The sequence below is a fragment of the Syngnathus scovelli genome, chromosome 3 (assembly GCF_024217435.2).
Source record: "Syngnathus scovelli strain Florida chromosome 3, RoL_Ssco_1.2, whole genome shotgun sequence".
Lineage (NCBI taxonomy): Eukaryota > Metazoa > Chordata > Actinopteri > Syngnathiformes > Syngnathidae > Syngnathus > Syngnathus scovelli.
Genome location: NC_090849.1, coordinates 22,976,426 through 22,990,927, shown reverse-complemented (window position 1 = coordinate 22,990,927; position 14,502 = coordinate 22,976,426). Strand labels below are relative to the sequence as shown.

The window sequence follows — 14,502 nt, the reverse complement described above, 5'->3', positions numbered from 1 at the left end:
GCTTGGAACTCTGTGGCTTATAGTCCAGTGCGGCTTATCTATGGATTTTTCATAATTTTTGTGATATCGTAAGAGTATTTGTTTTGGTAATACATAGAAATGAGGATGTTGCATTTAAAACACCTGAGGCTTATAGTCCAGGGCGGTTTATAGATGAACAAAAGAGGAGTTTTCCTCATTTTAGCTGGTGCGCCTTATATTCAGGTGCGGCTTATAGTCTGGAAATTACAGTAGTTCACCTTGAATGTCTGTATTGTAATCGCTATAGTGTGATTGTATTAGGCAGTTTTTAGAAATGAGCCCGACACCTGTCAGCGAAGATTTACGAGCACCTAACCCATTGTTTAAACCTGAAAGCGTCTGGTGGCATATCTCCGAAAGGAAACAAATATTATTTTTCTGCATTAAACCACCAGACATGTTCTGGCGCCTGATTGATTGAACTCTCTTTTCAGACGTGGAAAAAAATCACAACGCTCTCGCTGGACCGTGCGCCAAGTCACATCAATCATAGGGCGCGCGATGGCTGGAGTAGTTGACATTCAAACAGGAAAGCTGCCTCCGTTTTCCTTCAGACATGCATCACATGGTCCATCATCACACAAGGAACATGGAGCAGTGAGGGAAAAGATTACTGACTTCCTGTGGAGATGTTGCGAGACGACATACATGATCCGTGGTTACGATGCTATACTAGGATATGTTTTTTTGTATTTATTTTTTTAAATCAGAAGTATGAGTGGCTTTGGTACTTACGGGTATCGGGTATGGGTATCGGTGACTAATCACTGAGTTAACTTTTATTATTCAAGTAGAGTATAAGAGAAATGTAAATGTTCAAATTAAATAAGTTGCAGTGGGTAACGATAATATTTTTACAGTGCCTCTGCTTCGTTTTTGATGAACACTTAGGCCTGCTATACCGCTGTAATGTTGCCTAGAGTGGTGGTACTTGGTGAGCCAAGTCTTTATTTAGGGTGGCATTTGGTGTTGAAAATATGCAAACCATTTTAGAGCGTAACAAAAATAACACAAATTATAAACCACAAATGCAAAATATGTCATGTCGGCTGGTTGTCATTCTTGGACAAGGCAGTAAATTAGAAGTGAGCTTGTATGTTTTTTCAATTATGGAAAATTGGTGAAGGTTTTGTTGTCACAACAGTCTGAGGAACGGTCGGAAATACGTTTTCGGATATTTTGGGGCGAGACCCTTTTCATGCTGGCTCGAAGTGACTTGAAGGTATCATTTCTTTTCTGTGATCCAGATTACAGCCGTGGCTCAAATAGACCCCAAATATTCTTGATGTCGAGATGTCTACGCCTTTACATTTCCATGAGTAAAAAAATAGAAAGGACTTCAATCCAGTCTTTTTATCATTTTTATTATTACATTTTCCGGCTCATGTTGCCATCCACTTCCATAAATCAAAGTGTCAGCAGATCAATCATTGTTGCTATTTACTATCTTTCCTATTGGTTTTCTCTTTAAAACCCTAAAAGACATCTTTGCCATTCAGAGCATCTATCAGACGGACAGACTGACGGACACCAATGTCCCCTCCCACCCCTTTCCTATTTTTTTCTGCTTTATGCATTCTCCATTAGCGAGGTGTCAGCACGCTTTGGTGCCGCTATAGATCGTCACGTCAAAACATGGCAGAAAGCTGTCAAGCAGACTCCCTCGGCAGGCCGAGCGAGCCTCCGTGATGGCTCTTACACAGCTGATTTGCTGCCACTCTCATTATTAGTAACACTTGGAAATGGAACCACTTGGATGGGATTACCTTGTTTGGAATTATTATTCAACAGCTAATTCCCAAAGGAGAACAATAATCTGCTTATTTGTGATGTTAAATTGTATTTATTTTTTCCCCCTGACTGACTGTATTTATTTTGAGCAAAACCTGCACGGCATCTCGGAGTTGTTTACATGACAATCAAAATGTGACGGCCGTTTGTCAACGGGATTTATGGCACGGCAGTTTTGAGGTTTCTTCTTTCGGTGGAAGACGGATCGTGAATGACTGGTTCATATTATTTTTTTTTTCTTTCTGATCCTGAAAGGGAAACCCTCAAGGTACTGTCGTGTATGCCTTCATCGCCAAGCAGATGAAAATTCTGTATTTCCTTTTGACGATTTGGACAGTATTTGATGAACAGATTTTTTTTTTTTTAATTGTGTTAAATTGGTTTGCACGTCTACCTTATAGTTCTGAGCATATTTTTGTATTACATGATTTTGATTCTTCTGTTCTATAACCAATAAGTTGCTTTTTCTTTTTGAAATTTGGCCAACGCACTCAACTATAAGTCAGCCATTTGCATCGCATTGATTTATAAAAGGGAATAACCCTCACTCAAGACCTTGTCATAAAGCAGATGCTGCACATTTACTCGGATTGTAATATAAAGTAGCTCGGAGCTAATTCATGTGTCATATGCTCCGCTTTCAATAAGTTGTAAAAGTCTCAATGTCTTGATCATCACCATTAGCGATAAGAGGAAGGAGGGGGTGTTAAATATTAATTATCAGTCTCAGCTCGAGTTGTTAATCATCTTTAGCTTTCCATGTTTCCATTCTTTCCAGCTCTCCAAAGCACAGATGATTAAGAGCTACCGAGCGTTCTCGACATCGAAAACGCTGAATTGAAACAATGGTGGTGCGAAATGTGGAACAGCACGCTGTTGTTTTATGACATGCTTTTGCAGTAATTAATTCTTTGAAAAATGTGGATGTGACACACACTCAACACACAATTCTGCACGCATTCGTAATGTCTTTTGCTTTTAGATGTTTTACTTATAATTTAGTTACCGTATTTTCCGCACTATAAGGCGCATCTAAAAACGTCCAATTTTCTCAAAAGCCGACAGTGCGCCTTATAATCCGGTGCGCCTTATAGTGCGGAAAATACGGTAGTTCAAAGTTTTAGAGAAGGTTAAATTAAGTTTACATGTAAAAGGTTTTAGTGAATTTTAGGTTGATCCTGAAATGGTCTTTGATTAATTGCACCATTTTTTTTTTATTTTTTTTTTGCATGTAGGGCCTTGCCACCCAAACCCTTGCCACAACAGAGGGGCATGTGAGATGAGTGAGACCTACAGGGGGGACACCTTCATTGGATATGTCTGCAAGTGTCCACCAGGCTTCAGTGGGGTTCACTGCCAACACAGTAAGTTGAAAAAAAAAAATCATCAACTGGTCCTTCCATCAAGTCAATGGGTTTGATTTGACTGAGTAAATATCTAACATGTCAATTAGCAAGCTCTCAATTATTCCACCCCGATCTTTAATGATCGTAGAAAAAAACTCATATCAAATAAGTTGTCGTCATGTTTTGATTAAAAGACATATCCCCACAAAAGGGAATCGGGTAAAGTCAACATATCAGTATCACGGTATTGTATTTGTCTCCAGCCAAAACAGTGTGGCGCTGGCAAGCGTTCTCATCATCATTCAGTTATTGTTTTCTTTTAAGCCCTCAGGGTTGCGGGAAGCTGATTCGAAACGGGCTGAATGCACTAATGGCTGTCAATTTTCCTCGCAGTCATTACAGTTCAATGGGAGAAAATGAGTGAGCGAGAGAGTGACAATACTTCATCTGGAGAGACAATCAAATCTACAGCTCTATGGCAATTAAATGATAAACAGACATAAATAATTGCTACTTGGTCGTCTAACTTAATGCTGAGGGAAACTATCTGACTTAAAAAAAGAAAAGACAGACAAGTTTCCCAGATTGAGATTCATCTGATATGTACCGTAATTTCCGGACTATAAACCGCACCAGACTATAAACCGCACCAGCTAAAATTCAGGGATATTTTAGTTTTTTTCTTACATAAGCCGCACCGGACTATAAGCCGCACGTGCACATGAGTTTTTTTTTTACAAAGAAAGACACATAAAGCCGTAAAAATCCATAAATACGCCTCGCCTCCATTTAAGCCTCAGGGTTCAAAGTAACCTTCTGAATAAAATGCATTAAAAGTTCACATTCATTACAACTTGTTTTTGGTGAGCAAAATGTCAGAAGAATTGAATTTAAATGCTGATTGATTGGGTTTTAATACAATGCAGATGGTCCAAACAGCGCCAATGCTTTGTGTAATCTCTAAGAGAAAGGGTTTAGAGCCCTTTGACGCAGGTCACCTAGCGTGCATTCCTACTAAAGCTCATAATAGTCACAAGCAACACAGACAGAATAAGCAGCAGCCATAGTAGTGTTTCAAAATAGTATTTTTGTTGTTGTTTTTTTTCTTCAAGATACCGCACAACAGTGGTCCACAGCCTTTTTACGAGTGTATAAAAGTGATCAAGTCATCACAAAAATCACGAAAAAAATCTTATATAAGCCGCACCTGACTATAAGCCGCAGGATTCCAAACTTTGGAAAAAAGTCGCGGCTTATAGTCCGGAAATTACGGTATATAAATGATTTTGGGAGAATCTGCTCAACATTTTAAATCAACTATACACTCGATCATTTTTTTGGGGACATGTCGAGCACGAGCACCTGTTGAATTCAGCAAAGCGTCCGTGTTGTTGCTAAAAAGTGATTGCCGCATAATCAACCTCAAGCTATAAACGTCATTGTAGAGTAAAGTCAACTAATTGGTTCAGCCGCTAGTGTATCTGCATGGAACAGTCTTTTCTTTAACGGGCTTGTATATTTCGTCAGGCTATGAATACGTCTTGGAAGCATTAGCAGTAGTTAAATATTAAACCAAACGCAAATCCCGCGTTTTAAAAGCGGTTGTGGATTTGAACTTTAACACACTATCTTCCGCCTTTTACTGCATTTGCTTTATTGCTCTGTCAGAGCTAAATCCAATTTCACACCTTTGAACATTATCCTTAATGCGTGCATAGCACATCCCGCTTGTTAGAGCTGCTTTATGAAGCTCTGCTATAAAAGTGTCACACGTGGACGAGAAAAATAACCAGAAGCTCCCGAGTTTCCCAAATGAGCTGTACTGGACGAGCATCATTTAAATTTTGGGACTCATTTATGGACATGACTTTGAAGTTTTTACAAATGGGATTCAAATTAGAAAAACTTGACATTCAGTTTATTTAATACTCCTAATAGGCTTCCGAAAAAAACTTTCAGACAGCAAATTAGCTAACGTTATGTGTTCGTATTAAATTCATATTTCCGAGATTAATATTCAATTCAAAGTTGTCTTTAGTCTGATCGATTTCATCGTCTCAGCCTTCATCCTCGCAGTCCTTCATCTTTTGTAATGGTGTGTGTCATGAACCAGAGCTAGCCGACCGATATCGGGAAAGGAGTCAAACATCGTAATGAACTGTCACCGCGTAAAGATAGCAACTGATTGCCTTGCTTGTCATGTGGGTGCCAAATCATTTTAAGGGTGCATGCTCTAAGTTTATCAAGGACAAATGAAGCATAAAGAGATTTTTCCCCAGCAAGTGTGATTTTTTTTCCCTCCGTTCACCGCAAACCGTAAGTCACGCTCAACATGGCAGCGGCCTGTTGAACAAAAGAAATGAACGGTGCAACCTGAATTGCTGATGGTTGTCTTTTTGACGGCGGGTGCTGACGACGGACTTTTTACCATTCCTCTCGGAACACGTGGTAGTCGGGCAGAACCGATAAGGACTAAATGTAGGAAACGTGAATGAATAAGACAGACAACGTATTTTGCTCATCGACAGCAGTTATCTCGGTTCTTGCCACAGGACAATCGCTCCGACTTAAATCTGCTGTGCGTGGTGACTTTTAATCAATTCTTTTGCCACAGATCACAGGCTACCTTTCATCAATCTGTGCTGATGCGTCTGTACTTTTTCCTCTTTATGTTCATTTATATCCTCTGCAATGTTCACCGCACTGCTGACATCATGCCTCGACTGGAATTTGAAGTTCGGTAAAAAAAGTCAGTGAAATTAACTTTCTGCTCACATAAGAGAAGTCAAAATGGTTAGCATGCTCAGACTTCTGGGGAGGCGGAAATACTCGGAGCTGACGTACGTGTCACAATCAGGATGGTATTCATATTCGTAATTCCAAGAAATAGACTTCAGTGTGTCCACAAAATCTGTTTGCTATTCATCTAAGCTGCTTCATTTATTTAAGCGCCAAAGATTTTCACCTCATCCTTCCAGAAATCATGCTGCGAGGGAAGGATTAGCTAAATTGATTAAAACGTACAGCTAAAAGTTAGAAGAAATGTTTGCTCAAGGAAAAAAGTTCCTATGTAAACAGGCTGAAGCAATACTTTAAGTTTCAGTCAGGGTGCCTTAGGTCTGTTCTTGTTTTTTTTTTATTTAAATCTGACTTTGGGTCATAAAAGTTGTGAAGGATAATGAATATTATGGTAATGTGCACACCAGTTTTGTTCTGCCTCTGCTTTGGTGACAGCTCTGGCTGGAGGCATTAGGGTCTCTGTCTCTCTCAAAGTAAATCCAATAATGTAAATAGATCTCCAAGACTGTGGTGAAGTCGATTTTTCTGTTTTAATAGAGCTAACCGATTGTTTCTAGTCATCGAGATTTAATGGCATCTCTCTTGCTAACTGCTATCAACACCAAAACAGAAGAACAGAAAAAATTTAAATGCAAAAATAAGGGAATCATTTTCGTAGGATAGACTAATAATCACAGAAGAAGAAAATAATCTTAAACTATATCCAACAATCAATCAATAAAATATTCTCCAGTGTTTGGAAGCTACTTCCTTGAAGATTTCGATTTCTATTGGTAGTGAACGCACAGGCTTGCCACTGTGTTCAATTAGTGTGCCATATAGATTTTTACGGAGGTCACGACTGTTTTCACATACCGCAACAGCCCACCCACTGTTTTTACTCTTTTCAAACTGTGGCCAGATACATTTACAGGAAGAGATGAGCGTCTCCGGGGTGAAAAGTTCCACAGTTGACGAGATATCTCAAAGCGTGACCACAGTCACGCAGCCAGACCTCTAGACATCATTGAACAGCCCACAGATTGACTGTTAATGGTCTCTGAAGTTCAATACGGAAATATAGTTAAGGTTAGCCAAAGAAAAAATGTAATTATGGCTGCAAAGGAGTTGTTGATCATCTGTGGAAAGTTTTTGATCAAACATAGCTCGGAAATTGTGCAGTGGACTGATTAATGGTTTTATTTGATTAAAAACGACACAGAGCAATAGAGAATGCTAAAATAGACAGAGTCATTGCTAACAGACCCGTGAGAACCAGAAGTAGCGGTTTCTGACGAGAGCAATAACCCGTACAGTGTTCAAGCTCCTGAGAGTCACAAACATTTGCACTTTCACGATGTAATCGGTCACGGTGAAATTTATCTGACAGAAATTTTCACAGTTGTTTCGCTGCTAATTCAAAGTACCATCTTATTTATCTTGTTGTGGTTGAACATTAACTGGAATAAATTACTGAAATAATTGTGTTGGTAGCCTTTAGCCTTTTTTAGCACGTTGGTCTGTTAGCATAGCGTCTGCCTCCGCTAATATGTTTTCTTGTTTTCCTCCTCTCTCGTTATTCTGAATAACCTTGCTTTTAATCTACTTTAGACTGCTTTTATGTGATTGGATACTGGAGTCTGTATCCAGTTGTGTGCGCCAGATCATAATACTGTCTATATATATAATATATTCATACGTACATATCATACAATTAAGTTTCACCCAAGGTCTTGTCGCTACATCCTGTGTACCGTAAAGGCAAAGCTATCTCGTCTTTGTCAGAGGGCACAAACTGAGGTTAACAAGGTAGGCTCAAGGTAGTAGTAGTTCCTGATATGAATATGTTCTTCAACCTTTTCTCAGGAAGCCTTTATCTTTATATTTGAAAACGGTTTTCCTTGTTTCAACACTGAGCAAGACCAGATAAGTGGTCGTTAGTTTTGTAAGTGGAGATCTTTTAAAAAAAACGTCGTTTCAATACCCGTCTATGGAAAAAGCTCGCTGTCCTCTGTGAAAAATAAAAAAAGTATAGAAATGTATTTCATATTTGCTGTCAGAAAAAGAGGTAATCTCTCATCCTTTTTTAAAGAACCCACTGAAATGAAGCAATTCTTCAACCTTTCCTCAACTCTATACCTTTTTGTGAAAAAGTTTGGCCGATGACTTTACATCCCCCTTGGCTTTAATTCAGCTACACTGTGACCTCCTGGCCTCTCCACAAACGAAGGACCTGCAGGACCTGGAAGATGGTGACAGCATCAGCTCAAAGGCATTTCTAAACCCTCGCTCAATCCTGCCCTAGGCTTTTGTCTGGCATTAGCAGACACATTGATAAAAGCTCGACCAAACAAAGCTGCAGACAATCACAGTTAAGACGCTCACCAAAAAAAAATAAAAAAAATAGGATGTTATATGTAAACGTAGATTTGGTCCATAATACTATGTTTTAAAATGAAAGCATAGAACATTATTTAGTCGGCTATTTCCTCCAGAATACATATATATTCAGAATATTTAAATCGGATAAAGTTGAAGTTTATTTTTGAACATGAGATCAACCAAACAAAATCATTTTTTCACATAATTCCATGTTACGCCAAGAAGACAAATCAATCAACATGTTCAAAAAAGGAGAAGGAAGAAGCTATTACTTAATATGAAAGTATTCAAAGTTAAGGTCAGCGAAAAAATGAATAATTCAAGTCAAAGTGATTGAAGTCTGTTTAGAACTTTTGAATTGAATCCTTGGACTCGATTCCTTAAAATTCGTCCAGTTATTCTCCACTGACGGCTTTCAGCATCACATTCGCTAAGAACCATTTTAGAGTGCTTCTGCGATTAACTCCTTTACAAACTAATCCCATTTCAAAAAGGGATAGTCCTTGGAATACTCTACACCTTTCTTAATCGCCCAACCACAGTTTCATGAATAACAATAAAACTCACTTTTGTTCGAGAATCAAATATTTTCTTCTATTAGATAAAGCACAACACAGCCACTGTCATTAAGCTTACAAACTGGTGATGATCAGTTCCACCCAGACTCGCATTAAAAAATGTTGGGTGTCTGATTTGCAAATCGCCCTTAATAAATTCATGCCGTTATCTAGAGAATCGTAAGCTTTTCTGTAGCGTCTGACTGCGAGACCACCATGAATCACATCAGCAGGGAGGCTTTTCCGGGCTTAAACCGCACTGTTTAAGGAAGTGAGATGATTACTTCAAACAAGCTTTGAGTAGTCAGGGTCAGAGATTAATTATATTGTCTGCTTCATTCCTGACGATCACCGAAGAGAGGTCAAACAAACGCTGCTTGCTTCTTGGGAAACTGAGAAGTCTCTGCCGTGGGTGGCCTCCACTTATCTAACGATATTTACTTTAGCTAAATATACTGTTAATGCATAGGGGTAGAATTGGAAAAAATTTCCCCGGCCATTTAGGAGCAGTAGAACAGATCTAGGTCTTGTACAAAGTCAGCGTATTTGTTTATTTTAGGTTAGAGTAAAACATAGTGGTTGATTTGCCTGGGTAAAGTGAGTGGACTACGGTTTCATTAAATTTTGTTTTTGAGGATTAAAAAAAATCCGATATAATTGTTATATTATATAGATATAAAATCAAATTAATGTATTTCGTAGGAAAACAATTAAAATGTTTGTTACATTATATAGATATCAAATCAACGTATTTCGTAGGAAAACAATTAAAATGTTTGCCTCGCTCTCTAAAAATAAAAGCCACGCATTGTTTTACTTTGGTCGGTCTCACAATTCCATCTATATGCTAATCTTTAATCTCAAAGAGGTACTTTTCTACTGTGACCTGGATGAACTGGAAGACAGATTTTCTCCAGCCACGTGTCCACAGCAGGTGCAGGCACCGTGGAGGTCATTGCAGTCCAGTTGAAAGGTCACCGCAGAGTCATACCCATGCAGACCTGAAGGCATGTTCCCGCTCCCCGGACACACCGCAGCCAATTTACGCTCACGGCCAGCCTTGCTTCCTGACATATAGCACTATTCATTGCTCTCATTATTGTCCAGCGGAGACACTTTTCTGAGAATAATAGGAGCTGAGGCAAAGAAAGGGACGTTTCAGTGAACTGTTTCAGAGTCAGAACAAGGACCCAGAGAGCAGTCTTGCAACTAAATGTAGCTGTTCAATTTGTTTCTACCTGCAGTCATAACCTTGACCAAAATATTGCTTCCTAGCAAAGATCCTATCTGTTTTCTGCATACAGTATAATAGGCTAGTAGTGAGAAACGTACCGTATTTTCCGGACTATAAAGTGCACCGGATTATAAGGCGCATCTTCAATGAATGGCCCATTTTAAAACTTTGTCCTTATATAAGGCGCACCGGACTAGAAGGCGCACCATTAATGCTTCATGTCAGATCAAATCATTCTCCATTTTATCTTTTTTATTTCAACTTCAGACGCAACAAATTACTTTATAATCATAAAATAATGCTCCATAGTCTTTTTGATTCATAATTCAAAGTCTTTAGGAATTTGGTCCATATATAAGGCGCACTGGACTATAAGGCGCACTGTCAGCTTTTGAGAAAATGTTGGGTTTTTAGGTGCATCTTATAGTCCGGAAAATATGGTAACCAAATTCATCATTTCACACTTCAAAAGAGCACAAAGTGAAATTTATTTCTCCTCTATTGACAAAACGGCACATCATTAGCTAAATTAGCTAATAAGAGCGTATCGTCATCCCCTCGCCGTTTTCATTTGAAGAAATCTCCTAAAGTGGTTTATTTAGCAACTCAGTGGCTTCGCTTCCATCATATCTGTTAAGGTTCTAGCTCGGTCTGTCATGCTGTCACTCTTTCACTGTCTCCTTTTCATTCACTGCTTTTAGTACTACGTTCCTTGAGGCAATCATTCTCCCCCTTATGATTTTGCGCTTGTGAAGTCCTGGTTCTGATCTCCTTGGGGGCTTATGACTGCTCATAAAATGAAGGTAAACGGTACAAGTGCTCACTATGCTTTTCTCTGTTGTGTGTTCGACTCCAGGCTATTTTTGTGACTTGCCCCCCCCCCATAACCTTCGTATTTGAACCTATAGTGTTAAAAAAAAACAGTTCTATGAACATAAACGAGTAACTAGTGTATTGTTTTGTGCTGTGGTGAAATAATTCTGTCACTCTGTGGGTGGGTGCTGTTTTCATTTTTCTCCTCCATTCCAAGGACCAAGGCCTGAGAAAAATCAATACAGGCTATTGTTATCATACATCGGTGCTATTATGTATCTTGTGAGCTGTACGTTGGCAATGAGTTAATGGTCAGTCAGGCGGTTGACAACCTCATTTAACTGTCATACAATTAACATAAGTGACACTAAAGCCATTTTTTATGTACCGTATTTTCCGCACCATAACGCGTACCTAAAAACCTCAAATTTTCTCAAAAGCCTTATAATCAGGTGCGCCTCATATATGGACCAATATGGCCACTACAGCAGGAGAGTCCAAAGTCCGGCCTGCGGGCCAAATGTATATATCTTGGCAACATTTTAAAACGGGCCATTCATTGAAGGTGCGCCTTATAATCCGGTGCGCCTTATAGTGCGGAAAATACGGTACATAAAGGCTAAATGCTAACGCTGGTGTTTATTTCAAGTATTTACCACGCTGTGTAAATTGAGTTCTAATCATGTCATCATTTCTTTCCAAAGATTGTTTTTCTATAAAGTGAAATGAATGGAATAAATCACAATAAAAAAAAAATCTAGTTTACTGTCCACAATTTGTCCAGAATAGCCAATTTGCATAGCTATTTGAATTCTCATTAGTTTTAACTTTTAGTTGGAATAAAAATGTGATTACTGTGAATCTATGTTTGTGTTTTCAGATATTAATGAATGTGAAAGAGAGCCATGCAAGAACGGGGGACTTTGCACTGATCTGGCTGCAAACTACTCCTGCGAATGTCCCGGGGAGTACATGGGGAGGAACTGCCAACATAGTATGTACTTGCTTTGCTCATCATCATAAAATGCTTTACATCCAACTTCATTTCAATTTATATCACAACACATTTGCAAATTAAGATAAAAAGCATATTTATAAAACCACATTAGACCCCCAAGCATAAAGTAATGACATATTCAAACAGTACAACGACTCACAACCAATTTGTTTTTCTTTGACTTAAGTGTTCCCCCTTGGCTGTACAGAAAATGAGAGGGAGCTTCTGTCTTATCACGAGTGGCTTTCTCTTTTACAAAATGCTCAGTGGCTCAAAAGGAACTTAGTGTGTTTCTTACGCTTCTTCTAAGGATTTTTCCCACTCACTCTGAGAGCAGATTAGGATTAATGTTCCAGTACACTCGGAAGCGTGAGCCTCCACTGCACTGTGACTCACAAATGTACTCATCTGCTTTTCTATCTCACGGCATGTCTACAGTTCACAGAAAAACATTCCAGGGTTGCTTTGCAGGTGTCTGGCGGAGAAGATACAGTACGCTTCTTCTGGATTATAATACATATAGCTTTTGTCAAGGGGTTACATTTCATTTTTCTCTTTCTATACTTGCCAAATGATATATTTCATTTTTGAAGTACAGTCAATGAGACAAGCGAGCAGTGGCGGTTTTCGGGTATGTGTGGCAGCACCTCTGATTTATATCGATATTTAGCATAAATTTATGTCATTTAGCTTTCTAACGGGTATTTTTTATCCAGCCTCACGTGTCACGTATTGACGCCGTTGTTGACACCTGCTGCCTGGTAGATATGATTATTATTATTTTATTTATCTCGCCATCTGCCGCACGCTCATTAGTATTGCTCGGCTAATTTGTCGAGGCTGTCGGTAGGGCTCGCGCGAGATGGATCCAGGCGTCACACGGCGGCGGTGCCGTTAGTGATGGGGGCTGTCGCAGATCTGATGTATGCTCCGGGGCCAGCAGGCCAAGGCTCGGGGGCCGGCTGCCTCTGCTGCTCTGATAGACGACTGGCGGGCAGATCATTAAGAGTACCCGCTTATGTCTGCGAGGTGAGAAGAACCGTGTCTTGTTGGTTGACTGCCTGACCACAACTTTGAAGTGATTACGACTCTCTAAACTCACAAAGCAAGTGTTGTGATTTTTCTGCATGTTACAAACGAATACATTTGTCGTCTCACAGTTGGTGGACATCATATTTTGATAACAGAAATGGTGTTTGACTTTCTCCTCATTCCTTGACGCCACTTCCTTCGTCCCGCCGGTATGAATATTTTAAGACTAGCAACGTCGATGACCGTGTTACCTTGTTTGCCAAAAATATTCAAATCCAATGTTATCCTTTTAGTTAGGGATTCACAAATGTATTCAATCCAATTAATAGATCACTGGATTGGAGTAGTTTTTGGTGAAAGACTTTACAAAAGGACTCTGGGAGTCTCCCAAAATGAGGGTCAAATGATTTGATGTGGAAAATCAGATAAATAGTGCAATGCCACATTCACCGCCGACATTTTCTCATCCGTCTGGAATTATTGAGTCACACACACACACGAAAGGTCTTATGAGGTGAGATGGACTTACGACGGTGGTATTAAAAAAAAAAAAAAAAAGAAAGATATTACTTGCTCTCTTTGTGTTTCCATTGCGTCCCTTTGGACAGTTGCGAGACATTGCTGGCTCCATGTTTGTTTTAGCAGCTGGACATGATGTGCTTGACTTGTTTCTATTGGGTCGTTCTTCCTTAACACCTCCTTCTGGGCAACATTTTTTTCACAGCTGTATGCTCCGGAAGGTCTGTCATAGAACTCACGTATGATTTGTATGTGTTTCAGTTCTGTAATTAATTGCGAACAAATTTTCTCTCACTGTGGGTTGACAAACTTGCTAACGTTTCTAACTTTGGTTACAGTATTTTCCGCACTATAAAGCGCACCAGATTATAAGGCGCACCTTCAATGAATGGCCCATTTTAAAACTTTGTCCATATATAAGATATATGTATATATTCCATATATAAGGCGCACCTGATTATAAGGCGCACTGTCGGCTTTTGAGAAAATTGGAGGTTTTTAGGTGCGCCTTATAGTCCGGAAAACACGGTACTAACAATTAGGCAGTAGCTGTTATTCTGAGTGCAGAAATATAGCCAGGAATGTTTGAGGTGAGCTGGAAATATCTTAAACAAAAGAAATCAATCAGCTGTTTATCCAGCAGAGTCGAAAAATGTGTTTACAAATGTATCCTATTTTTCTTACGTGCCTCTAAGATCAGCATGACTGTTTGCCGCAGTTGTACATTCGGGACCTTTGAGAATGAAAATATGACAAATGTTCTACTGTGCGTTCTTTGCTCAGAATGCTCTGGACCACTGGGCATGGAAGGCGGCATAATCTCCAACCAACAGATAACAGCTTCCTCCACCCACCGGGCTTTATTTGGCTTGCAGAAGTGGTACCCGTATTTTGCACGCCTCAACAAGAAGGGTTTGGTGAACGCGTGGACTGCCGCTGAAAACGACAGATGGCCGTGGATTCAGGTAAATACACATCGCGTTCGGAAGAGATGAGTCACTAAGCAGTTTGATTGTCAAGTCTGAAATTAGG

The 14,502-nt window shown here is 39.5% G+C and overlaps 1 protein-coding gene and 1 long non-coding RNA gene across 4 annotated transcripts in view; one reads left to right on the top strand and one right to left on the bottom strand.

Annotated features, from left to right (window-relative positions):
- LOC137840124 (uncharacterized) overlaps window positions 1-14,502 on the bottom strand; it is a 154,227-nt gene that overhangs the window by 86,976 nt on the left and 52,749 nt on the right. The window lies entirely within an intron of this gene.
- Window positions 1-14,502, top strand: part of edil3a (EGF-like repeats and discoidin I-like domains 3a) — a 47,783-nt gene that overhangs the window by 12,519 nt on the left and 20,762 nt on the right. The window contains exons 2-4 of the mRNA XM_049763754.2: window positions 3,048-3,176; window positions 11,803-11,916; window positions 14,254-14,435. Of these exons, the coding sequence (XP_049619711.1) occupies window positions 3,048-3,176; window positions 11,803-11,916; window positions 14,254-14,435 (425 nt within the window). The remainder of the gene's footprint in view (window positions 1-3,047; window positions 3,177-11,802; window positions 11,917-14,253; window positions 14,436-14,502) is intronic.